General features: G+C 50.1%; 1 protein-coding gene across 6 annotated transcripts in view; it reads left to right on the top strand.

The window, feature by feature from the left end:
* The window catches only part of lft (Limb expression 1 family member lowfat), a 219,718-nt gene that overhangs the window by 147,638 nt on the left and 51,507 nt on the right, over positions 1 to 20,573 (top strand). The window contains exon 1 of one of the 6 annotated variants that reach the window (XM_071689004.1): positions 17,469 to 18,731. The exons of 3 other annotated variants lie outside the window; for them this stretch is intronic. In XM_071689004.1, coding sequence (XP_071545105.1) covers positions 18,675 to 18,731 — 57 coding nt within the window. In that variant the 5' untranslated portion in view covers positions 17,469 to 18,674. Of the gene's footprint in view, positions 1 to 17,468; positions 18,732 to 20,573 lie in introns of those variants that run through there. 2 more of the 6 variants (XM_071689005.1, XM_071689006.1) reach the window with 2 other exon arrangements.

Genomic DNA, 20,573 nt, shown 5'->3' with positions numbered 1-20,573 from the left:
TGACCAGTGAAAGTAGTATGCTGACTTTTGAAGCTTCTCTGCTGAATGTTTTAAAGGTGGTCTTGTTAATGCTGTTTTAAAGGTGGTCTTGTTAATGCTGTTTTAAAGGTGGTCTTGTTAATGCTGTTTTAAAGGTGGTCTTGTTAATGCTGTTTTAAAGGTGGTCTTGTTAATGCTGTTTTAAAGGTGGTCTTGTTAATGCTGTTTTTAAAGGTGGTCATGTTAATGCTGTTTTTAAAGGTGGTCATGTTAATGCTGAAGGTAGTATGCTGACTCTGATGATAGCATGCTGACTTCTTAAGATGGTTTGCCTGCTGGTGAAGATGTCCTGCTGCCTCCTCCTGTCTCTCACCCCCCCTCCCCTCCCCCGGTGGGGTTAATTACTTCCAGGAATATGGTAGATATTGCCTTCTGCCGCCAGGAACAGTCTGGCTCATCACCCCGACCTCACACACACACACACACACACACACACACACACGTGTGTCTGTGTGTGAAATATAGATATATACAGACATGCATACGTGCATACATAATTAGATAGATAGATATTGATTAAGTGTTGAATTCATAAGCCTATTATGTTTTCCCGACTCCTTCCATGCCTTGACATAAAAGATATAATCAAGATGAACTTTTTGTTTGTGCACAGATGAGGGAAAACATGCATATTTGAAAGGATGTATGTTGTAGCAGCAGGTTGTAACGACAGGTTGTTGCATCGTTCCTTCACCAACAACCAGACTAGGAAGTTATATTAACATTCTAAAGTAATTCCTTGTTTCTCTTGCCAGGTAATGCGTTGAAGCTGGCAGACAGCGTTGGTAACACTGGAGGCGTCACGTGAGTTTTGTGTAGCCGCGTTGGTATCCCTGTTTTATGGACTGTTTACGAGGCGTTTTTGTGTTTCATCGTAGCGCACACACAGACATATACACACTATGCGGACAGCATACAGTATATACAGAAGTTTGGTAAGTTGCATGACAATAGAGAAGGTTCAAGATATGGGGCACCAGGAGTGTAGAATTCCCTCCCCATTACAGTACAAATTGGTGATTTAGAAAAAAAAAAGACAAAAAAATATTTTTACACCTTAAGAGTGACATGATGTGACATAGGGACGAAACAATCTGAGAGCGAGCCAACGTCTCAGAGGTAACAGGTCATCATTCTGAGACGTTTCGTTCACTGGTGTGAAGATCGTTTCTGTGTTGTGTGTACACCAGCTTCTTCTTGGCCAGCTGTAAGTTCCTTGTGTGATGAACAGTGATCCTCTGGTCACTGTTGTTATCTTCTGTTGTGTATGTCTTCATTGTCTTCTTCGTATTCATACGTCACCATCGCCAGGTGCACACCTGTGTGGCCGAGGATATGACATCTGGGCTGGACGAGACGGACACCTGTACAGGTTCATGTATGCTTTAAGAAGAACACCTGCCTTGGGAAAATGACGGTTTGAGAACATCTGTCTTAGGGTTGGAGACACGCCCGTTTGAACGGGTGTCCTCGTGTTCGGGTATGGGAACACCTGTTTCTTAGAAAGTCTGGGAAAGACACACCTGTTTTAGAAGGGGGGATGGGGAGGCACAGGTGTTGAGAGGAGGGTTCATGATGCATCCTTGGCATGGGGGACATGTGTAAGAGGAGCAGAACACCTGTCGTAGATGAGATGGGACATCTGTGTAGGAACGGATGCGTGCGGAAGATAGGCGGGGAGAAGAGAGCAAAACCCGATGATGAAGGAGATAGTGAAGAGGAGAAAAGATATATATATATATATATATATATATATATATATAGAGAGAGAGAGAGAGAGAGAGAGAGAGAGAGAGAGAGAGAGGTTAATTGAATGCATTTAAGAGAGCGAGATGACGCTGGCGAAAATAAAAAAGAAATTAAGAAATACATGCACGGGTTGGATTTAAGGCGAATCAAGAATGATAATTATGAAAAATAGAAAGATGATAGCGTAAAAAGAAAACGGATTTGGGGTAGACTACGGTATTGCGACAGGACTTGTTGGCACATTGTGGCACCTCGCGCGTGAACCTGGGACACAGGACTGTGACGACAGGCTGTACGGATCAGCAGTTACCTTCACATGTATAATGAGTTGAAAGGGAGATGGATCGCCTGGAGCTGATAAAAGGTAGATTATATTTTGTGATGTCAGCGTAATAGGATTAATCAACAATTAGGAAAATAACACGGCTGGCTGTTGGAGCTTTGTATGTTCTATGAAGGTGCGCGTTCCTATGCACTTTGTTCGTATATATATATATATATATATATATATATATATATATATATATATATATATATATATATATATATATATAAAACCAGAGGTAATGTGTGCCTGTACTAGAATGGGTGTGAGTTGGGGTAGACTGAATAAAGAGACCGCCTCAGTGTGACACTGTGAGGACGTCCAGACCCCAGGCAGATGTGATCAGATACCGTCCTCGTGTAATCTGATTCCCTCCATCTTACCTTCTCCCCCCAGCCTGACCGCCCTCCGCTCCCCAGCCCTACACTGTCCTGCCATTCCTTTTCTCTTCCTTAGCCTACCCCTACCGACGTAGGTAGAGGGTGGGAGGGTCTTGTGTTTGATGGGTGGTTGGGGTGGGGGGGAGAGAGGTCGTGGTGAGGACTGACGGAGGAGTCTTAGCGGGTGGCTGGTATGAGAGGGGGTCGTGGTGGTGATGGCTGGTGTGATATATATATATATATATATATATATATATATATATATACAGTAGGGTTGAGGGTCAAGTCAATTGGGAGGTGAGTTTGAATGGAGAAAAACTGGAGGAAGTGAAGTGTTTTAGATATCTGGGAGTGGATCTGTCAGCGGATGGAACCATGGAAGCGGAAGTGGATCATAGGGTGGGGGAGGGGGCGAAAATTTTGGGAGCCTTGAAAAATGTGTGGAAGTCGAGAACATTATCTCGGAAAGCAAAAATGGGTATGTTTGAAGGAATAGTGATTCCAACAATGTTGTATGGTTGCGAGGCGTGGGCTATGGATAGAGTTGTGCGCAGGAGGATGGATGTGCTGGAAATGAGATGTTTGAGGACAATGTGTGGTGTGAGGTGGTTTGATCGAGTAAGTAACGTAAGGGTAAGAGAGATGTGTGGAAATAAAAAGAGCGTGGTTGAGAGAGCAGAAGAGGGTGTTTTGAAATGGTTTGGGCACATGGAGAGAATGAGTGAGGAAAGATTGACCAAGAGGATATATGTGTCGGAGGTGGAGGGAACGAGGAGAAGAGGGAGACCAAATTGGAGGTGGAAAGATGGAGTGAAAAAGATTTTGTGTGATCGGGGCCTGAACATGCAGGAGGGTGAAAGGAGGGCAAGGAATAGAGTGAATTGGAGCGATGTGGTATACAGGGTTTGACGTGCTGTCAGTGGATTGAATCAAGGCATGTGAAGCGTCTGGGGTAAACCATGGAAAGCTGTGTAGGTATGTATATTTGCGTGTGTGGACGTGTGTATGTACATGTGTATGGGGGGGGGGGGTTGGGCCATTTCTTTCGTCTGTTTCCTTGCGCTACCTCGCAAACGCGGGAGACAGCGACAAAAAAAAAAAAAAAAAAAAAAAAAAAAATATATATATATATATATATATATATATATATATATATATATATATATATATATATATATATAACACATGACAGCTAGAGGCTAAATGTGAACGAATGTGGCCTTTGTTGTCTCTTCCTAGCCTTACCTTGCGCCCGCGCGGGAGGGGGTTGCTATTTCATCTGTGGCGGGGTGGCGACGGGAATGGATGAAGGCAGCAAGTATGAATATGTACATGTGTATATATGTATATGTCTGTGTATGTATGTATATGTATACGTTGAAATGTATAGGTATGTATATGTGCGTGTGTGGTCGTGTATGTATTTAATGTGTATGTGGGTGGGTTGGGCCATTCTTTCATCTGTTTCCTTGCGCTACCTCGCTAACGCGGGAGACAGCGACTAAGGTTCTTGGTGCTATGGGGTCGTACTAAAGCGTTTGACATGAGGGGTCGTAGTGGAGGTCAGTATAGGGTCGTCGTGGTCGTGAGGTGGTAACCTTTGACCACACTGTTACGGCAGGGGATTACCCTTGGTCAAAGCTTTCTGTTACCCCCTCTCCAATACCAAAGTTTCAGAGATGATAAAGTTCGTGGTAAATGCCAAGGATGAAATTGTGGCAAGAGGTGATTGTAAGTAAACGCCTCATTCATAAGTGACACTTTGCGCGAGTGGATGCTACTTTAAAATCCGCTCGTTGGACATGGCAAGCATGATGAGGCGTGCAGAACCCTCCCCCAACCACGTTAGACACCGCTCGTTGAACATGCAGGTTTGGAACGCATGAACCACCGCTCGTTTGTTTCGTTGGACGATTTTCTCGCGAGGGATTTTGGATTGGCCTCGAAGTGGTACGCCTTTAAGAACGGGTCGAGGGATGGGGAAAAAAGTCTCGGGGTGCGACGCGCGTTCCTTCGCCCGACACTAACAGTCGGATGGAACGCCGCTGAAGTGTTTCCATTAAACGAATGAGGGCCTCTCTCTCTCTCTCTCTCTCTCTCTCTCTCTCTCTCTCTCTCTCTCTCTCTCTCTCATATATATATATATATATATATATATATATATATATATATATATATATATATATACAGTATTCTAGGGTGCGTATATATATATATATATATATATATATATATATATATATATATATATATATATATATATATATACACACACACACGTGAGAGTCAAGACATGGTAAATACACACAAGGTTGAGAGACGGGGAGGGGGTTGGGGGGCAACACCGAGTGTCAAACTCTCCTTGTGTGAACACACAAATACTGAATAGTAATCACACTGGTTAGAGGCTATAAATTTGCCCAGCGTGGATTAGAGAAGAGTAAGGGGTGACTCGATCATAGCCTCCCAAGTTTCTAAACCAGTTTGATGTTGTTGACAGTGAGCAGTTCTTCGAAAGATGCAAGGATAGAGGAACCAGGAGCCATAACAAGACACCAAGCTGGAAACTTGTTTGGAAAGATGTAAAGAAGAAGGAGTTCTTTTATGGTATGATATCGGTGGGTGAGGAAGGGGGTTGGGGGGATGAATGGAGTCAGCTGAATGATGAAACTGTCAATGTTGAGTTTACGAAATTTTTTGGAGGTGTTTTACGACGGTAGACAAAGTTCATAGGATTGGGAGGAGGGGAAGGGGTCCCCTTCGGGTGGAGAACTCGCCCCCATCCCATCCCATCACCCCACCTCCGCCCTATGCAGATGATTACAGTCTGTAATTACACACACACACACACACACACACACACACACACGCATGAGTGACGGAGGAAGGTGCATGTAACCTGGCACAAGGGAACGCCATGCGTGGGTGATATATTTTTGTAAGTGTGTGTATGTATGTCCCTCCCGCCCCCGGAGGCCGCTCCTCCTCGCCCTCTCCTGGAAGGGATAAGGCCTGGCCCAGCTGAGCTCAGCTTGGCCCAGCCCTAGCCTGACCCAGCCTCAGCCTGGCCCAGCCCTAGCCTGGCCCAGCCCCAACCTGGCCTAGCCCCAGTCTGGCCAACCCCAGCCTGTCCCAGCTGGGTGTGACGTCCCTGTCCAGATGTCCCTCAGCAGGTGTGACGCCCCTGTCCAGATGTCCCTCAGCAGGTGTGACGTCCCTGTCCAGATGTCCCTCAGCAGGTGTGACGCCCCTGTCCAGATGTCCCTCAGCAGGTGTGACGTCCCTGTCCAGATGTCCCTCAGCAGGTGTGACGCCCCTGTCCAGTTGTCCCTCAGCAGGTGTGACGCCCCTGTCCAGTTGTCCCTCAGCAGGTGTGACGCCTCTCTCCAGATGTCCCAGCAGTGGCCTTTCTTTGGTCCGGATGGGGACTCGTGGCTTAGGTGTGGACTCGTCAGGCCCAGGGGACTCGCCTGACCGCGGATGGAGGACTCGCATAACCATGATGTGGTCTCATGAGGCCCGGGGGTGGTGGGGGGGGGGGAGAGGGGACTCACCCCACCCCGGATGGGGACTCACCTGACCCCGGGTGGGGACTTGCCTGACCCCAGGTGGGGACTCGCCTGACCCCGGGTGGGGGACTCGCCTGACCCCGGGTGGGGGACTCGCATAACCATGATGTGGTCTCATGAGGCCCGGGGGTGGGGGGGGGGGAGAGGACTCGCTTGACCCCGGATGGGGACTCTCCTGACCCCGGGTGGGGGACTCGCCTGACCCCGGGTGGGGGACTCGCCTGACCCCGGGTGGGGGACTCGTCTGACCCCGGGTGGGGGACTCGCACAGCCAGGGGTGTGGACTCATGAGGCCCTGGGAGGGAGGGGGGGACTCGCCTGACCCCCGGGTGGGGACTGAACCCGCCGAGGCACAGGTTACCTATTCATTATTCCAGGTAAAACATATACACGTATTTAAGCGAAGAATTGTGTGAATTACGTATGTATATATGCATGGTTTGTTGCATGCACGTACACAGACGGCTGCGGAGGTGTATCCTGTCCACAGTGTAGGACATCTGTGTACGCAGCGCCCCCGGAGGGAGGACCTGGGAGGATTCTTTGTGTGGACAAAATATTACAAGAGGCGACGGGAAGATCCTTTGTGTGACCGAAATACTGAGGCGAAACTACAGTGAGGTCCTTCTCGTGTGTGGGGGCCGAAGTTTTGCATGGGTCAGTAGTAGATTGTGACCAAAAAGGTTTTCATGGGTAATTGATCAAGGTATGTAGACGGGAGGGATAGGATATGGAAAGCCTTTAGATGATTCGGGGTTTTTAATGGGAAGGAGAGGGGAAGGAAGGGGTTAAAAGAGAGGGGGGTAGCGATGAGGTGGCTGTGGTAGTGATCGCTATATGAGAGATGCAAGTGGCAGAAAATTACATTGATGCAGTTACCTATTGCATTTACCCATTTGTACTGTCGAGGGAGGGAGTGAGTGTTCTGCACTCGTGGGTTCTCCATCCCCCTGAATGTAATCTACTGTCATTACAACTCTGTAGACTTCTTCTCGAATATTGTCAGAATTCACAGCATCATCTCGTAGCATATTCCATTCATCCGTTGCTATGATATAGTGAGTACATATTTTCTAACTTTTCTTGCATATATTTCCCTCTAAGGCCTCTGCTTATTCTTTATAGATATAATCTTTCAAAGATCTGTTCACCCTCGACGTCAAAATGCTTTCGCAAGAAACTTAAGGCTGTGATCAGGTTACCACTTACTCCTCTTTCTTTCATAATGGGCAAATTTATGGCCTCTAACTTCTCCCGGTAGCTCAGCTCTCAGAATTATGGCACCGTCTTTGTTGCCCTCCTCTGGACCTCCTCTAATAGTTCTTTGTGCTTCTTTAAGTGCGATGACCAAACTTGAGAAGCGTTTTATGGTTCTGGCGTAATATACGTTGTGAACAGTTTGCTGAATATTTCCATATCCATATACTTTAACGCGGTTCTAATATTTGCCAGGAGACACTTTTGTCTCTTTTACGGTTCTCCTAAAATAGAGCTATGGCGACAGGTTAGGGTACAAAGTCGACTCCCAGAGTCTCTCTCTTTCTCTCTCTCGCTCTCTCAGACACCGATCACCCGCACCTTATTTCCCGCTAGATAGTATCCACACTGGGGGACGTCTCCTCACTGTGCCTCACCCTCACTACTCCACAGACTGTCACTGGCGATGGTGTCAGACGGGAAGGGACAGATGACAGGAGACCTAACGGTCTGTGACGAGGTTTTATCCGCCGGACGACACTGTTAAGTGACCCGAGTTCCTTACCCTTTTTAGTGAGAGAAACGGGATTGTAAAGCAGAAAGGTACGCCTCCCCTCAGGCCACCGCTCCCTCCGGCACAACATTCAGCTGGAAAATAACAAAAGAAAGAACACCATTTTTGTATGGATATGCTGCCATTGAAATTTCATAGGAATGTGTGAATGGAAGAAGTAACCAAGTCATGCAGGGGAGAGGGAGTTTAAATCTGAAGTGAAAGACTTAAGTTAGAATTTTGTGTTCGCAAGAACCACGCATGTTTATCGATATTCTCCTTAACAACAACTGGTGGCAGTTTAAATGAAATACTCGAAGGCTTTACGGCTGAAAAACACTTCTGTCCACGTTTATATTACGCGTTCTTACTTTTCTTTTTTTTTGTTGAAATTTTTTTTTGTGATTTAAGGATATTGCCGCGTGTCATGGTGTCAGATTTACTCAGTATTTTATAAAACATTTATGAGAGCTCTGCGGAGTCTGTAATGAAAAGAAAAATAGTTTTTGGTCTGTTTTTTATTAGGTATTTTTCTGAGCAGCGGAATTGGTTTTGTTGCTCCGCTCTGCGTTTCTTCAAGCTTTTCTTCATCATTGACCAAGTTTGGTGACCCATCGCTGAACGTCGTGTATTTCTAAGGTTGAACAGGACATTGTTAAGAGTGAGTATGGTGTCTTTATAGTTTTTATTTTGAGCATTGCAACGTAACATTGCTTTGTTATATACAGCTTAGAATCCCTGGACGTGTTTTTTGCCTGTTTTCTTGTATTTCTGATAGCACCATTCTGATAATTTTCTATCCTGTATAACTGCTTTCTTGCCAAAGTGCACTTCCATGCATTCTCTACGCTGAAGTGTATTTGCCACGTTGGATCGGTCATGTTTTCCTTGATGGGGCCTTTATATCTTGGTTTCCTGTCACTACCAGACGAGGCCTCATCACCAAACCATTTGATATAAACATAAACAAACTATAAGTCTTGTGTCTTGTGGTATACGTCTTTTGTCACCAGGGGAGTAGCCATTCAAGGAGTGGAGGTCAAGGGATAGGTCGTTCAAGAGTGGAGGCCAGGGGACAGGTCGTTCAGGAGTGGAGGCCAGGGGACAGGTCGTTCAGGAGTGGAGGTCAGGGGACAGGTCGTTCAAGAGTGGAGGCCAGGGCACAGGTCGTTCAGGAGTGGAGGTCAGGGGACAGGTCGTTCAAGAGTGGAGGTCAGGGGACAGGTCGTTCAAGAGTGGAGGCCAGGGGACAGGTCGTTCAGGAGTGGAGGTCAGGGGACAGGTCGTTCAAGAGTGGAGGTCAGGGGACAGGTCGTTCAAGAGTGGAGGCCAGGGGACAGGTCGTTCAGGAGTGGAGGCCAGGGGACAGGTCGTTCAGGAGTGGAGGCCAGGGGACATTTCGTTCAAGAGTGGAGGTCAGGGGACAGGTCGTTCAAGAGTGGAGGCCAGGGGACAGGTCGTTCAAGAGTGGAGGCCAGGGGACAGGTCGTTCAAGAGTGGAGGTCAGGGGACAGGTCGTTCAAGAGTGGAGGCCAGGGGACAGGTCGTTCAAGAGTGGAGGCCAGGGGACAGGTCGTTCAAGAGTGGAGGCCAGGGGACAGGTCGTTCAAGAGTGAAGGTCAGGGGACAGGTCGTTCAAGAGTGGAGGCCAGGGGACAGGTCGTTCAAGAGTGAAGGTCAGGGGACAGGTCGTTCAAGAGTGGAGGCCAGGGGACAGGTCGTTCAAGAGTGGAGGCCAGGGGACAGGTCGTTCAAGAGTGGAGGCCAGGGGACAGGTCGTTCAAGAGTGGAGGCCAGGGGACAGGTCGTTCAAGAGTGGAGGCCAGAGGACAGGTCGTTCAAGAGTGGAGGCCAGGGGACAGGTCGTTCAAGAGTGGAGGCCAGGGGACAGGTCGTTCAAGAATGGAGGCCAGGGGACAGGTCGTTCAAGAGTGGAGGCCAGAGGACAGGTCGTTCAAGAGTGGAGGCCAGGGGACAGGTCGTTCAAGAGTGGAGGCCAGGGGACAGGTCGTTCAAGAGTGGAGGCCAGGGGACAGGTCGTTCAAGAGTGGAGGCCAGGGGACAGGTCGTTCAAGAGTGAAGGTCAGGGGACAGGTCGTTCAAGAGTGGAGGCCAGGGGACAGGTCGTTCAAGAGTGAAGGTCAGGGGACAGGTCGTTCAAGAGTGGAGGCCAGGGGACAGGTCGTTCAAGAGTGGAGGCCAGGGGACACAGGTCGTTCCAGTGAAAGAAAACGACCATTACTATCGGGACAGCTGGCCTGATGGGAAATAAAAAGAAAACGCTGCGAAGATCCTCAGTCGTTCAAGTCGTCCCAAGATACGATTGGCTGTGCCATGAGTATTTACCATTTACATTTACCATTTACCCACCAGCCATCAATGTTGTACGAAGCATTTAGCATTTACATTTACCCACCAGCCATCAATGTTGTACTTCGTCGAAAGCATTTTTTTTCATTCCCTTTTTGTCGTGTTGGTATAAAACATCTGTGGATGTTTGGGAATTCCATTTATTTTGACTACAGGAGCCTATGATATCAGGGTCATAAAACGTGACTCTCTCTTGCTGTACCCATCTTAAAGATCGGCCATTGGGTTACCATCTGAAGTCTTATTCATTTTTGTTCCCAAATTACGAACGTTTTACCTATGGCTGGGTCAGTCAGGTCGGATCAACGAAGACATTTGTGTGAGACCCACTATCGACCTCCATCTTAGGCAACCGGTGTTGACTTGTTTTGGTTGTCCCCCTCGCTCGCTTCCCTGAACCATTTGTTGACTGTTGTCAGTGGTCGGAGGTGATGTATTACGGCGGGTTGACCCACGTTGCTGGGTCAACCCACCGGAAGCTGGCTGCCACACGTTGCTGGGTCAACCCACCGGAAGCTGGCTGCCACACGTTGCTGGGTCACCCGCCGGAAGCTGGCTGCCACACGTTGCTGGGTCAACCCGCCGGAAGCTGGCTGGCACACGTTGCTGGGTCAACCGTCGGAAGCTGGCTGCCACACGTTGCTGGGTCAACCCGACGGAAGCTGGCTGCCACACGTTGCTGGGTCAACCCGCCGGAAGCTGGCTGGCACACGTTGCTGGGTCAACCACCGGAAGCTGGCTGCCACACGTTGCTGGGTCAACCGTCGGAAGCTGGCTGCCACACGTTGCTGGGTCAACCCGACGGAAGCTGGCTGCCACACGTTGCTGGGTCAACCCGACGGAAGCTGGCTGCCACACGTTGCTGGGTCAACCCGACGGAAGCTGGCTGCCACACGTTGCTGGGTCAACCCGACGGAAGCTGGCTGCCACACGTGCTGAGTCATCAACCACGGCAAGTTGTAGTGGTGGTGGTGGTGGGGTTGTGGAAGTACTACTGGTCGTCGAAGTGGAATTGGAGTGGCATGTTGTTGTCGATGATGGTCCCACTGGCTGTAACACCGGTTGTGGTTGTAACGGAGATCATACAACTTATATGGTGGTTGTTGTGGTGTTTGTGGTGATGGTGGAGGTTGTAGGGGTGTTTGTGATGATGATGGTGGTTGTAGGGATGTTTGAAGTGGTGATGGAGGTTGTATGGGTGTTTGTGATGATAATGGTGGTTGTAGGGGTGATTGTGATGATAATGGTGGTTGTAGTGGTGTTTGAAGTGGTGATGGAGGTTGTAGGGGTGTTTGTGATGATAATGGTGGTTGTAGGGGTGTTTGAAGTGGTGATAATGATTGTAGTGGTGTTTGAAGTGATGATAATGGTGGTTGTTGGGAGGGTTTGAAGTGATGATGGTGGTTGTTGGGAGGGTTTGAAGTGGTGATAGTGGTTGTAGTGGTGTTTGTGATGGTGATAGTGGTTTTACAAGTGTTTCTGGTGATGATGTGGGTTGTAATACTGTATGTGATGATGGTGGTTCTAGTAGTATTAGTGATAGTGGTGGTAATGGTGGTGGTGGTGGTGGTAGTTGTAGTGGTGGTGTTGGTTATGGTGGTGGTACTGGTTGTGGTAGTGGTCGTGTCAGCAGAGGTAATGGTGGTTGTGGTGATGGTACCGCTTGTAGCGGTGATGGGGATGATGTCGGCTGTCGTGTTGGTGTACGTGATGATTGTGGTAGTACTGGTTGTGATGGTTACGGCGATGGTGGTGTTGGTAGTGGTAGTTAGTGTAGTGGTGGTCGTGGTAGCTAGTGTAGTGGTGATGGTGATTAGTTAGTGGATTAGTGGATTAGTTAGTGTAGCGGTGGTGGTAGTTAGTTAGCGTAGCGGTGGCAGGGAGCACCATAGTGGTGGTGGTGGTGGAGAGTATGGTGATGAGGGCACGGGTTATGGTGGCGGGTGTAGTGGCAGGAGAGAGGGGGGTAGTGGCAGCAGCAGGAGCAGCAGCGCGGGTTGTGCTCTGGCCAAGGTGACCATTATTTGTGCTTTACGAGGGCAGGGAGACCGTTCATCACTACCAGGCCAGGCCCACCACACCAACCAGCCTCCGCCACTACCATCGCCGCCCTCTCCACAGCCGACACTGACGGCCCGTGCAGCGGTTCCTGGCGGAGCGGTTAAGCCCCGCTGTATATGAATCGCGGTAGGTTCCGCCCGGGTTCGAATCTTGAGCTGGAGCGGTCGGCCCGCAGCAAACCCCACCCGTTCATCCTCCCTCGGGGGCGCTGGTGGATAAAAGGCTGATTTGCTTAGGTTGGTGTATATATATATATATATATATATATATATATATATATATATATATATATATATATATATATATATATATATAATTTCACTAGCCGATGGCACAGGCCGCTGTATGGTTTTACAGGCCAAAGCTTCCTAGGAGGTGCAGGCCACACTACAGATGGCATGTATCAAGGGACGGAAGCCACCGCAGGCGGCCACTACAGGCCGGGTCTTACAGGTCATTACAGGCCATCGATACCGATGCAGGACTTCGTGACAAGGCTGAACAGGAGGCTGCAGGACGCTTGATTGAGTAGGCTCTGTACGTCAGGGGGTGCAGGCCATTACCAGTACATCTAGGCCGGTGTGCCCAGGTGTTGCAGGTTACGGCAGGCCACTGCCCTCAGGGTGTTGAGGGAAGGCTGCCGTGGCCAAAGTATTCTGACGCTACAGGTCACTAAGGGTAGGCCGGACAGACTGTTGGCTGTACAGGTCAGTGACTGCAGGCTGTACAGGTCAGTGACTGCAGGTTGTACAGTTCACTGGTTGCAGGTTCTACAGGTCAGCGGCTGCGGGCTGTACAGGTCACTGGCTGCAGACTGTACAGGTCACTGGCTGCAGACTGTACAGGTCACTGGCTGCAGGCTGCACAGTTATGCACAGGTGTGGGGGCCAGGCTTCCACGGCCCTGCTGGTCCACAAACCCTATATTGGCTGTGATGGATATATACTAACCTTGCCCCCGAGCCTTGTAACCTGTGTATTGGCCGATACACCCGCTACACCAGGTGTTTGCATACATGGGCCACTGAGGTGTTAGGGGTGTAGTGGGTAGTATGCCGTATGTATGCCAGGTGTTGGGTATACTGGGTAGTATACCTGATTACACCAGGTGTTGGGGGTGTAGTAGTTGTCATACACGGCACGCATAGTGTTGGGTGTACTGGGGAGTACTATATGCGGTTCACCAGGTGTTAAGATGAACAGAGTAGTGTGCCTTATACACCCGTTGTTGGGTGTACCGGGTAGTATACCTGGGACACCAGGTGTTGGGTAGATAGTAGAGTACCTGGTACACAAGATGTTGGGAGTACTAGGTACAATACGTGGTGGGTGTACTAGATAGTGTACCTTATGCACTAGTACTGGGTGTACTAGATAGTGTACCTCATGCACTAGTACCGGGTGTACCAGATAGTGTACACCTAGTACTGGTACTGTTGGTGTAAGAGTGGTTGACTTTACGTGTTGTTCCTGGAACGTAAGTGGAACAGGTGATTTCACCCTTGCTATCAGTCCTCCATCCCTCACGCGTCCTCTTTCGTAAATACCATCAGATATGACTTACATCACCTGACAATGATTTACAGATTTACAGAATCGGTTTACGCAGGTTTTCGACGAGAACTTGTGGCCGTCTCGGTGTTAAATTGGAGTCTTTGAGTGTAAAGATTTTGTATTTGATTACTAGTAAATGGCAGTTAGGTGTATGTGAAGATTTATTTTTTTTTTTTTCGATGTGTTTAACCCTTGGGTTAGGTTACGGGAGTTTTGTGTATGTCCCATGGAGCTTGTCGGAGTCTGTGACGTGTTCGTGTGGATTGTTGGGATCAGGTTGGTCTGTCTGGTCAGGCGGACAGAGGTTCACGTTTTGTATGATGTGGTCATGTGGTCGAGTTAGGTCATACGAGGTGAAGCTGACGAGGCTGTGTTACGGTATGACCGAGGTCACGCCATTTTCCAGGAGGCTGGTCACAGGTCATAGGTTAAGTCACTCTAGGGTAGGGCAAAGTGCAGGAAGCAGAGGCACGGTGGAGTTGATGGTGGTATACATCACAGTAGGACTAGTGCTGGATGGAGGTGTTGACCACCGTGATGGTAATGGTGGGTGCATGTGAGGGCTAGAGTGATGGGGGGGTGATGGTGATGAGGGGGCTAGAGTGGCGGGGGTGGTAGTGGTGAGGGCCATAGTGGCTGGGGTGGTAGTGGTGAGGGCCAGAGTAGCGGGGGTGGTAGTGGTGAGGGCCAGAGTGGCGGGGGTGGTAGTGGCGAGAGCCATAGTGGCGGGGGTGGTAGTGGTGAGGGCCAGAGTGGCGTGGGTGGTAGTGGTGAGGGCCGGAGTGGCGTGGGTGGTAGTGGTGAGGGCCAGAGTGGCGGGGGTGGTAGTGGCGAGAGCCATAGTGGCGGGGGTGGTAGTGGTGAGGGCCAGAGTGGCGTGGGTGGTAGTGGTAAGGGCCATAGTGGCGTGGATGGTAGTGGTAAGGGTCATAGTGGCGGGGGTGGTGGTGGTGAGAGCCAGAGTGGCGGGGGTGGTAGTGGCGAGAGCCATAGTGGCGGGGGTGGTAGTGGTAAGGGCCAGAGTGGCGTGGGTGGTAGTGGTAAGGGCCATAGTGGCGTGGGTGGTAGTGGTAAGGGCCATAGTGGCGGGGGTGGTGGTGGTGAGGGCCAGAGTGGCGTGGGTGGTAGTGGTGAGGGCCATAGTGGCTGGGGTGGTAGTGGTGAGGGCCAGAGTGGCGTGGGTGGTGGTGGTGGTGAGGGCCAGAGTGGCGTGGGTGGTATTGGTGAGGGCCATAGTGGCTGGGGTGGTAGTGGTGAGGGCCAGAGTGGCGTGGGTGGTAGTGGTGAGGGCCAGAGTGGCGTGGGTGGTAGTGGTGAGGGCCAGTATGTGGTTGGGGATGGTGAGTGGGAGACAGGTGATGGCTGGCACACGGGGGTGCCCCTCTGTACCTGGGGGAAGGTATCATTTGTTGGCGTAGCTGAGGGAGGTACATGACTGGGGCGTGGTGGCCGCCTCCGGGGGCCTCCCGCCCACCTTAACCCACCAAACTTACAAACACTAAAGGAAAATGGAATGTTTAGTTACGTGTGTTGTGGGAGGGTTTAGGTGGTGTAGCCTGGCAGGAGGCACACTTGTTCCTCCTCTGTGAAGACAATATAGTCACTGAGCAGTACATGTTACGCTGGGGGGGAAGGGTTGTGGAGTACCGGGCAAGCTTAACAATAGTGTCAGACATCTTTTGCAATTATTATATTAGTAAAACCTTACCTCACACACACACACACACACACACACACACACACGCTCTGCGCCCTACCTCGGGAGAGGGAGTGGGGGTGACGACAGTGATTTCCATCATGTGTTCCATTGGCTCACAGTCCTCTTCGAACCCACCTTTTGTGATGAACCTTCCGTACAGGTCATTCACATGTGGCATCGGATTCACCCTAGTTCTGCCCATCTGATCCACCGACCTTCTTCCTCCAGTGCCACCGTTCCGGCTTCCAGTCATGCTAGGGGACCACGGGTTCTGGAAATGTGTTCCACTGGAAATTGTGGGGATCGGTTCTTCTTCTGGAACATCGGAGAGACATCCAGTCTCATTTATTTTTGTTCATGACTTGCATATCTGTGTTGGACAAGATGGTGACTTATAACTGTTTCCTAACTTAATTCTTCCTCAAGTCTTGTTTTTAGAATGCATAGCGTAGTGCTCACATGCCTTCAGTAACCAGTGCACAGATATGTATTGCTAGGATTATATATAATATATATATATATATATATATATATATATATATATATATATATATATATAGGACTGGGCCTTTGAGGGAATATCCTCACCTGGCCCCCTTCCCTGTTCCTTCTTTTGGAACAGAGAATATATATATTTATTTATTCAAATGTGACATTATTTCCCTGCCTCCTTGATCATATGAATGGTTAATCTGAGAGGTTCTGGCATCCTTAATTTTTCCTAGTTTCCACCTGTTATTATTATGGCTTCATATTCTGCATTAATTGTTTGTATTGTGTGAAGACCACAGTGGTTTTAGTGTTAAGAAATGTCCTTCGTAATTGTATTAATTCATGTTGTTCTGTGAGGTCGAACGCTCGGCAGACCGGAGGTTAAGGGTGTCGCGTTGATGTGGCGTATAGAACTGTACGCACGCACGGATGTTGTCCTTGCGTAGAATGGTACAGAGTGCTTGTGTTGTTGCGTAGGGTCACGCTGGCACCAGCGGGCGAGACGCGCGTCGCCCAGGTTGTTGTGTTGTTGGGTCAGGCGTGTGGGGGAGGAGGCCTGGCCTGGAGAGGGGAGGAGAGGGGGTTGCACCTTGTTTACCTGGCAGGTAACAAAGAAACTTAATAAGGTTACATCATGAGGCGGCGGAGGGAGCTGATGACCCACCCTTGCCCCGCCTTCCCCTTCCCTCCTTCACGTTGGCTGGAGCAGTTACTCTGCCGCCCAGCGTCGCCACAACAGCCCCCAGACCTCGACCAGCGCGCCCCTCGCGGACGGTGTGATCTCTGGACCTGACCTCCCCCCCTCGCCAAGCCAGAGCATCGTACCCAAGGATCGTATCGTGGTAATGGTGGAGAGGTGAAACGCGGCGTCTCTGGTGTTACAGTCATATGGTACATGGCAGGGATGAAATAACAGAAGACCTCTTCCTTCGTGACAGGTGTTATCTACTGGGGACAGAATTCGTTTTCGAACTCAGTTGTTTTTGCTCATATAGGAGAGAAATTTTCTTTGTGTACTGTTCTTTGCCTTTGAGACGTACACAGAGTGTATCAGGTATGCTAGAATTGTGGTCGGAGCATATATATATATATATATATATATATATATACTACATCGCGAAGAAAGTAAAAATTATGGGATATTCAAATAGCCTTATGTGCGAGGATTTACCTCCTTTACACACCTCACAAAAACCCGACTTAAGTATATGTTGGGTGAGGTGTGAGCATGAGCGGGTGGTGTGTGTGTGTGTGTGTGTGTGTGAGGGAGGGGGGTGCATGGCTGTGGTGTGGGGCGTGTGATGCCGGCCGACCGAGCTGGGGTTGTGGGCGAGCGTTCCCAGGCGGGCCAGCCTCCTCCTCCTCCCAGCCCTCTTGCCCCACCACGCCACAACGCCCGCATCTCCTGCGATCAATAACTGATTGGAGGATTGGCTAGTATTCTAGGTGAGCGGTGGAGCTAACAGGATAGTTGACTGGGTGGTTGGTCGAGTGGCGAGGATCTGGTTGGCTGGCTGGTGGCTGGCGGGCGGTGGGGTGGTGGCGTTGTCCGGTGGCCTCGGCCCGTGTCACAATGTCTCGGCCGGGCGGGCGTAGGCCTGCCTCGCCGCTCTCGACCGAACCTCGCGCCGTCCCGAGCGATCCCACCGGACCCGCCCGCTGCCGCCACTACCCCGATTTTTTTGTGAGAACGCTTCGTCCGTGCGTTTAGTTGGTGTGGCGCGAGCGTAGCATCAGGACGGACACGACCTGCGCTGGCCGGATAGTGGTGCTGGAAGTGTGCTCACGTGTGTTTCACTGGTGGCAGCTGTGCCAACACCAGCCCCGTTCACGTCTCCTCAACTACCACCACCACCACCACCCCCCCTGGCAGGAGGCCGCGCACCCCCCCTCAGGAGAAGGTCGTCATAGCGTGGGTGCGTGTGTGTCAAGGTGAGAGGACGCCGGGCCAGGCCCAGGACCACAGGCACAGAGGGGCGTCCCCCTCCAGCACCGTGAGACCCCTCCCTGCCCTGTGCCCCAGACTTGTGCTTGGGACGGACACCACGAGCACGACACGGCGCGGCCCTCCCGCCATTGTTAGAGGGTCGTACTCCCTCCTGCACGACACCGTCTCCGGCAGCCTCCTCACACACACACACACACACACACACACACACACACACACACACCACACCACACCACACCACACACCCTCCTCCCTTCCTCCTCTAATACCGCCCCTTCGGGATCACCTCCTTTACTCTTGGCCAGCTACCGAGCACACACCCCTCCCCGTGTGTGTACCCTCCTCACACACCACACCCCTGCCACCATCAGCCACATTTCGGTACCACAGGCGACAGTCCTGCCCCCAGCAGTACCCCCTCTTAGGGGCGTCCTAAATATGTGATTACTTGACGTCATTTGTGAGTACGTAACTGTCTAGCGGGGGTCAGGTAGCGCTGGAAGTGGACCGATCCTGAACCCACCCACCCAATCCACCCCCGGGGAGCAGCCAGCCAGCCACCACCACACCACCACCTCGCTCCTTGTTCTACCCTTACCTCGCCCAGCCAGCCAGCCAGCCAGCCATACACGCACTCGTTCCAGCCACTTGTGTGAACATAGCCGTGCCCGAGGAGCCCACTTTGGCCGGGACCCTGCGCCAATCAGGATGCTTCTGTCGGAGCTGATCAGCGTGCAGAATGTGGCGCATGTATACGAGGAAATCACCGACCGACGAGACAGGACCAGATCCAAAGGTGAGCCTGGCCATCACCGCCGCTTCTCTATGCCATTAAAATCGTCACTTGTTTGCCACTACCGTCATGCTCTCATAACTTGCATCATATTGAGGTGTGTTGAGAGAGGGATGAAATGTTCTCCATTGGTCTGAGAGAGAGAGAGAGAAGGAGAGGTTGTGAGGGGCTATCCTTCCGGAAAACAACTGACCCTCTCCACATTTTTGTGAGTTTAATGGTGTGTTTCTCCTGAGTGATGGCGTACGGCACGTTGTCTGAACTTCCTGTTATGTCACTTTATGATGGTTGAGCCCAGCATCGTCTGGGGGTCGGGACTGGAGCAGTGTATACGACACAGGGCCAGGCTGGTCGAGTTCCATTCTCCAGGCACCGTCGTCTTCTCTCTTCTTTTTTTTCATGATTTTAGAACTGATTTTGTATTGAACTCACTCAGGATTAAACAAATATTGATGGTTTTGCAGCTCATGTATGTTGTATGTCGAGGAGCCCAGGAAATTTGGCCTCCTGTTGTGGCGAAATTCTTTCGCCCACGGATACACAAAAAATTTCAGAACGAGGCAGATGCGCAAGTGGCAGGATTGAAGAGAAGGATGCATCCTGATCACCGTTATTCCTATAGGTTACGACCGCAGACTTGTTGGGTCGTTAGAGTGACTGCTTGGAGACAAAGGCGTCGTCTGTATCGTAATTATCAAGTTTAAAGATGTGGGTATGTTGTGCTGGGCCACACAGTACCTCTGTAACGTGGAACCCACCTTCATATACTTTCGACTGAGTGTTCGAATGACGATGAAGACTTCGTACCAGCATCACTGGTGTTGTCTGAATGATCCACATGACTCCCCCATGATCCTCAAGTTTACTCTAATTCCAATTTTATGTCATGGCATGATTTCCAGTGTCATCCCACTTCCTCGTCTTAACATTTTGGTTGATGAATGAATAGCAGAAAAATATTTTCTTTTAGGGTTACGACTGTTTCGGTCTCGTGAGATTGTCTCTGCTTCAAGCCTCTCCAAACTTTGTGTGTCACTGTCGGTAGGACATCCCTCCTCGTAAGTTGGATGTGACAGGTCACGTCCCCTCTCCGTATGAGTCGCATCCCCTGCCTGTCGGAGTCGTATGGTCTCCAGCTCTAGACTGGAGGATGTGGAAGGGCGGCATAAGATTTGGAGTCCAGACTCCCGTGCCTGGCGGAGATCTACGTATCTGGCCGATCAAACGGCACGCCAGCGGACACGGTGATTTCGACGAAGGTACAGATAGTGAGCTGGGCTCCTCTGGCTCGTGCCTGGGGTGTACTTCTCTCTCTCTCTCTCTCTCTCTCTCTCTCTCTCTCTCTCTCTCTCTCTCTCTCTCTCTCTCTCTCTCTCTCTCATTGGATTCCCTTCTTATCTCTGAAACTAGTCGGGTTTACACTCTGAGGTTTGAGAGAGGCCAGTCTCATTCACTCGCCTCGTGTTAGACGATGGAGGGGAAGAAAAAGAAGTTATGGATCCTCATCCTCCGGTAGAAGTGTATTTACTGAAGATAGTAGTTGAAAAATGGTAGTTTCAAATTGCTGGGAATGGTACTGTCGTCAGAGAGGGTGGGTAGGTTAGAAAACGTTTCCTTACCACAAATGGTTGTTAAGAAGATGGGAGGCAAATGAAGTATTTAACTGCATCTTATCCTTGGTTCCCAGGGACAGAGTTATATACCAGTCTTATGAGCAAAGTTACGGTGATCAGTAAGGAGATATGGTTATAGCCAAGCAGATATAGCTACAGCTGAGAGGAGATGTATTGCTATAAGTAAGAGAGGAATTGAGTGTCCTTAAAGACACTATTTCCACATGATCAC

Source organism: Panulirus ornatus, chromosome 46 (genome assembly GCF_036320965.1).
Source record: "Panulirus ornatus isolate Po-2019 chromosome 46, ASM3632096v1, whole genome shotgun sequence".
NCBI lineage: Eukaryota > Metazoa > Arthropoda > Malacostraca > Decapoda > Palinuridae > Panulirus > Panulirus ornatus.
Note: the sequence above shows the minus strand (reverse complement) of the source record. Positions and strands in the feature narration are given on the sequence as shown.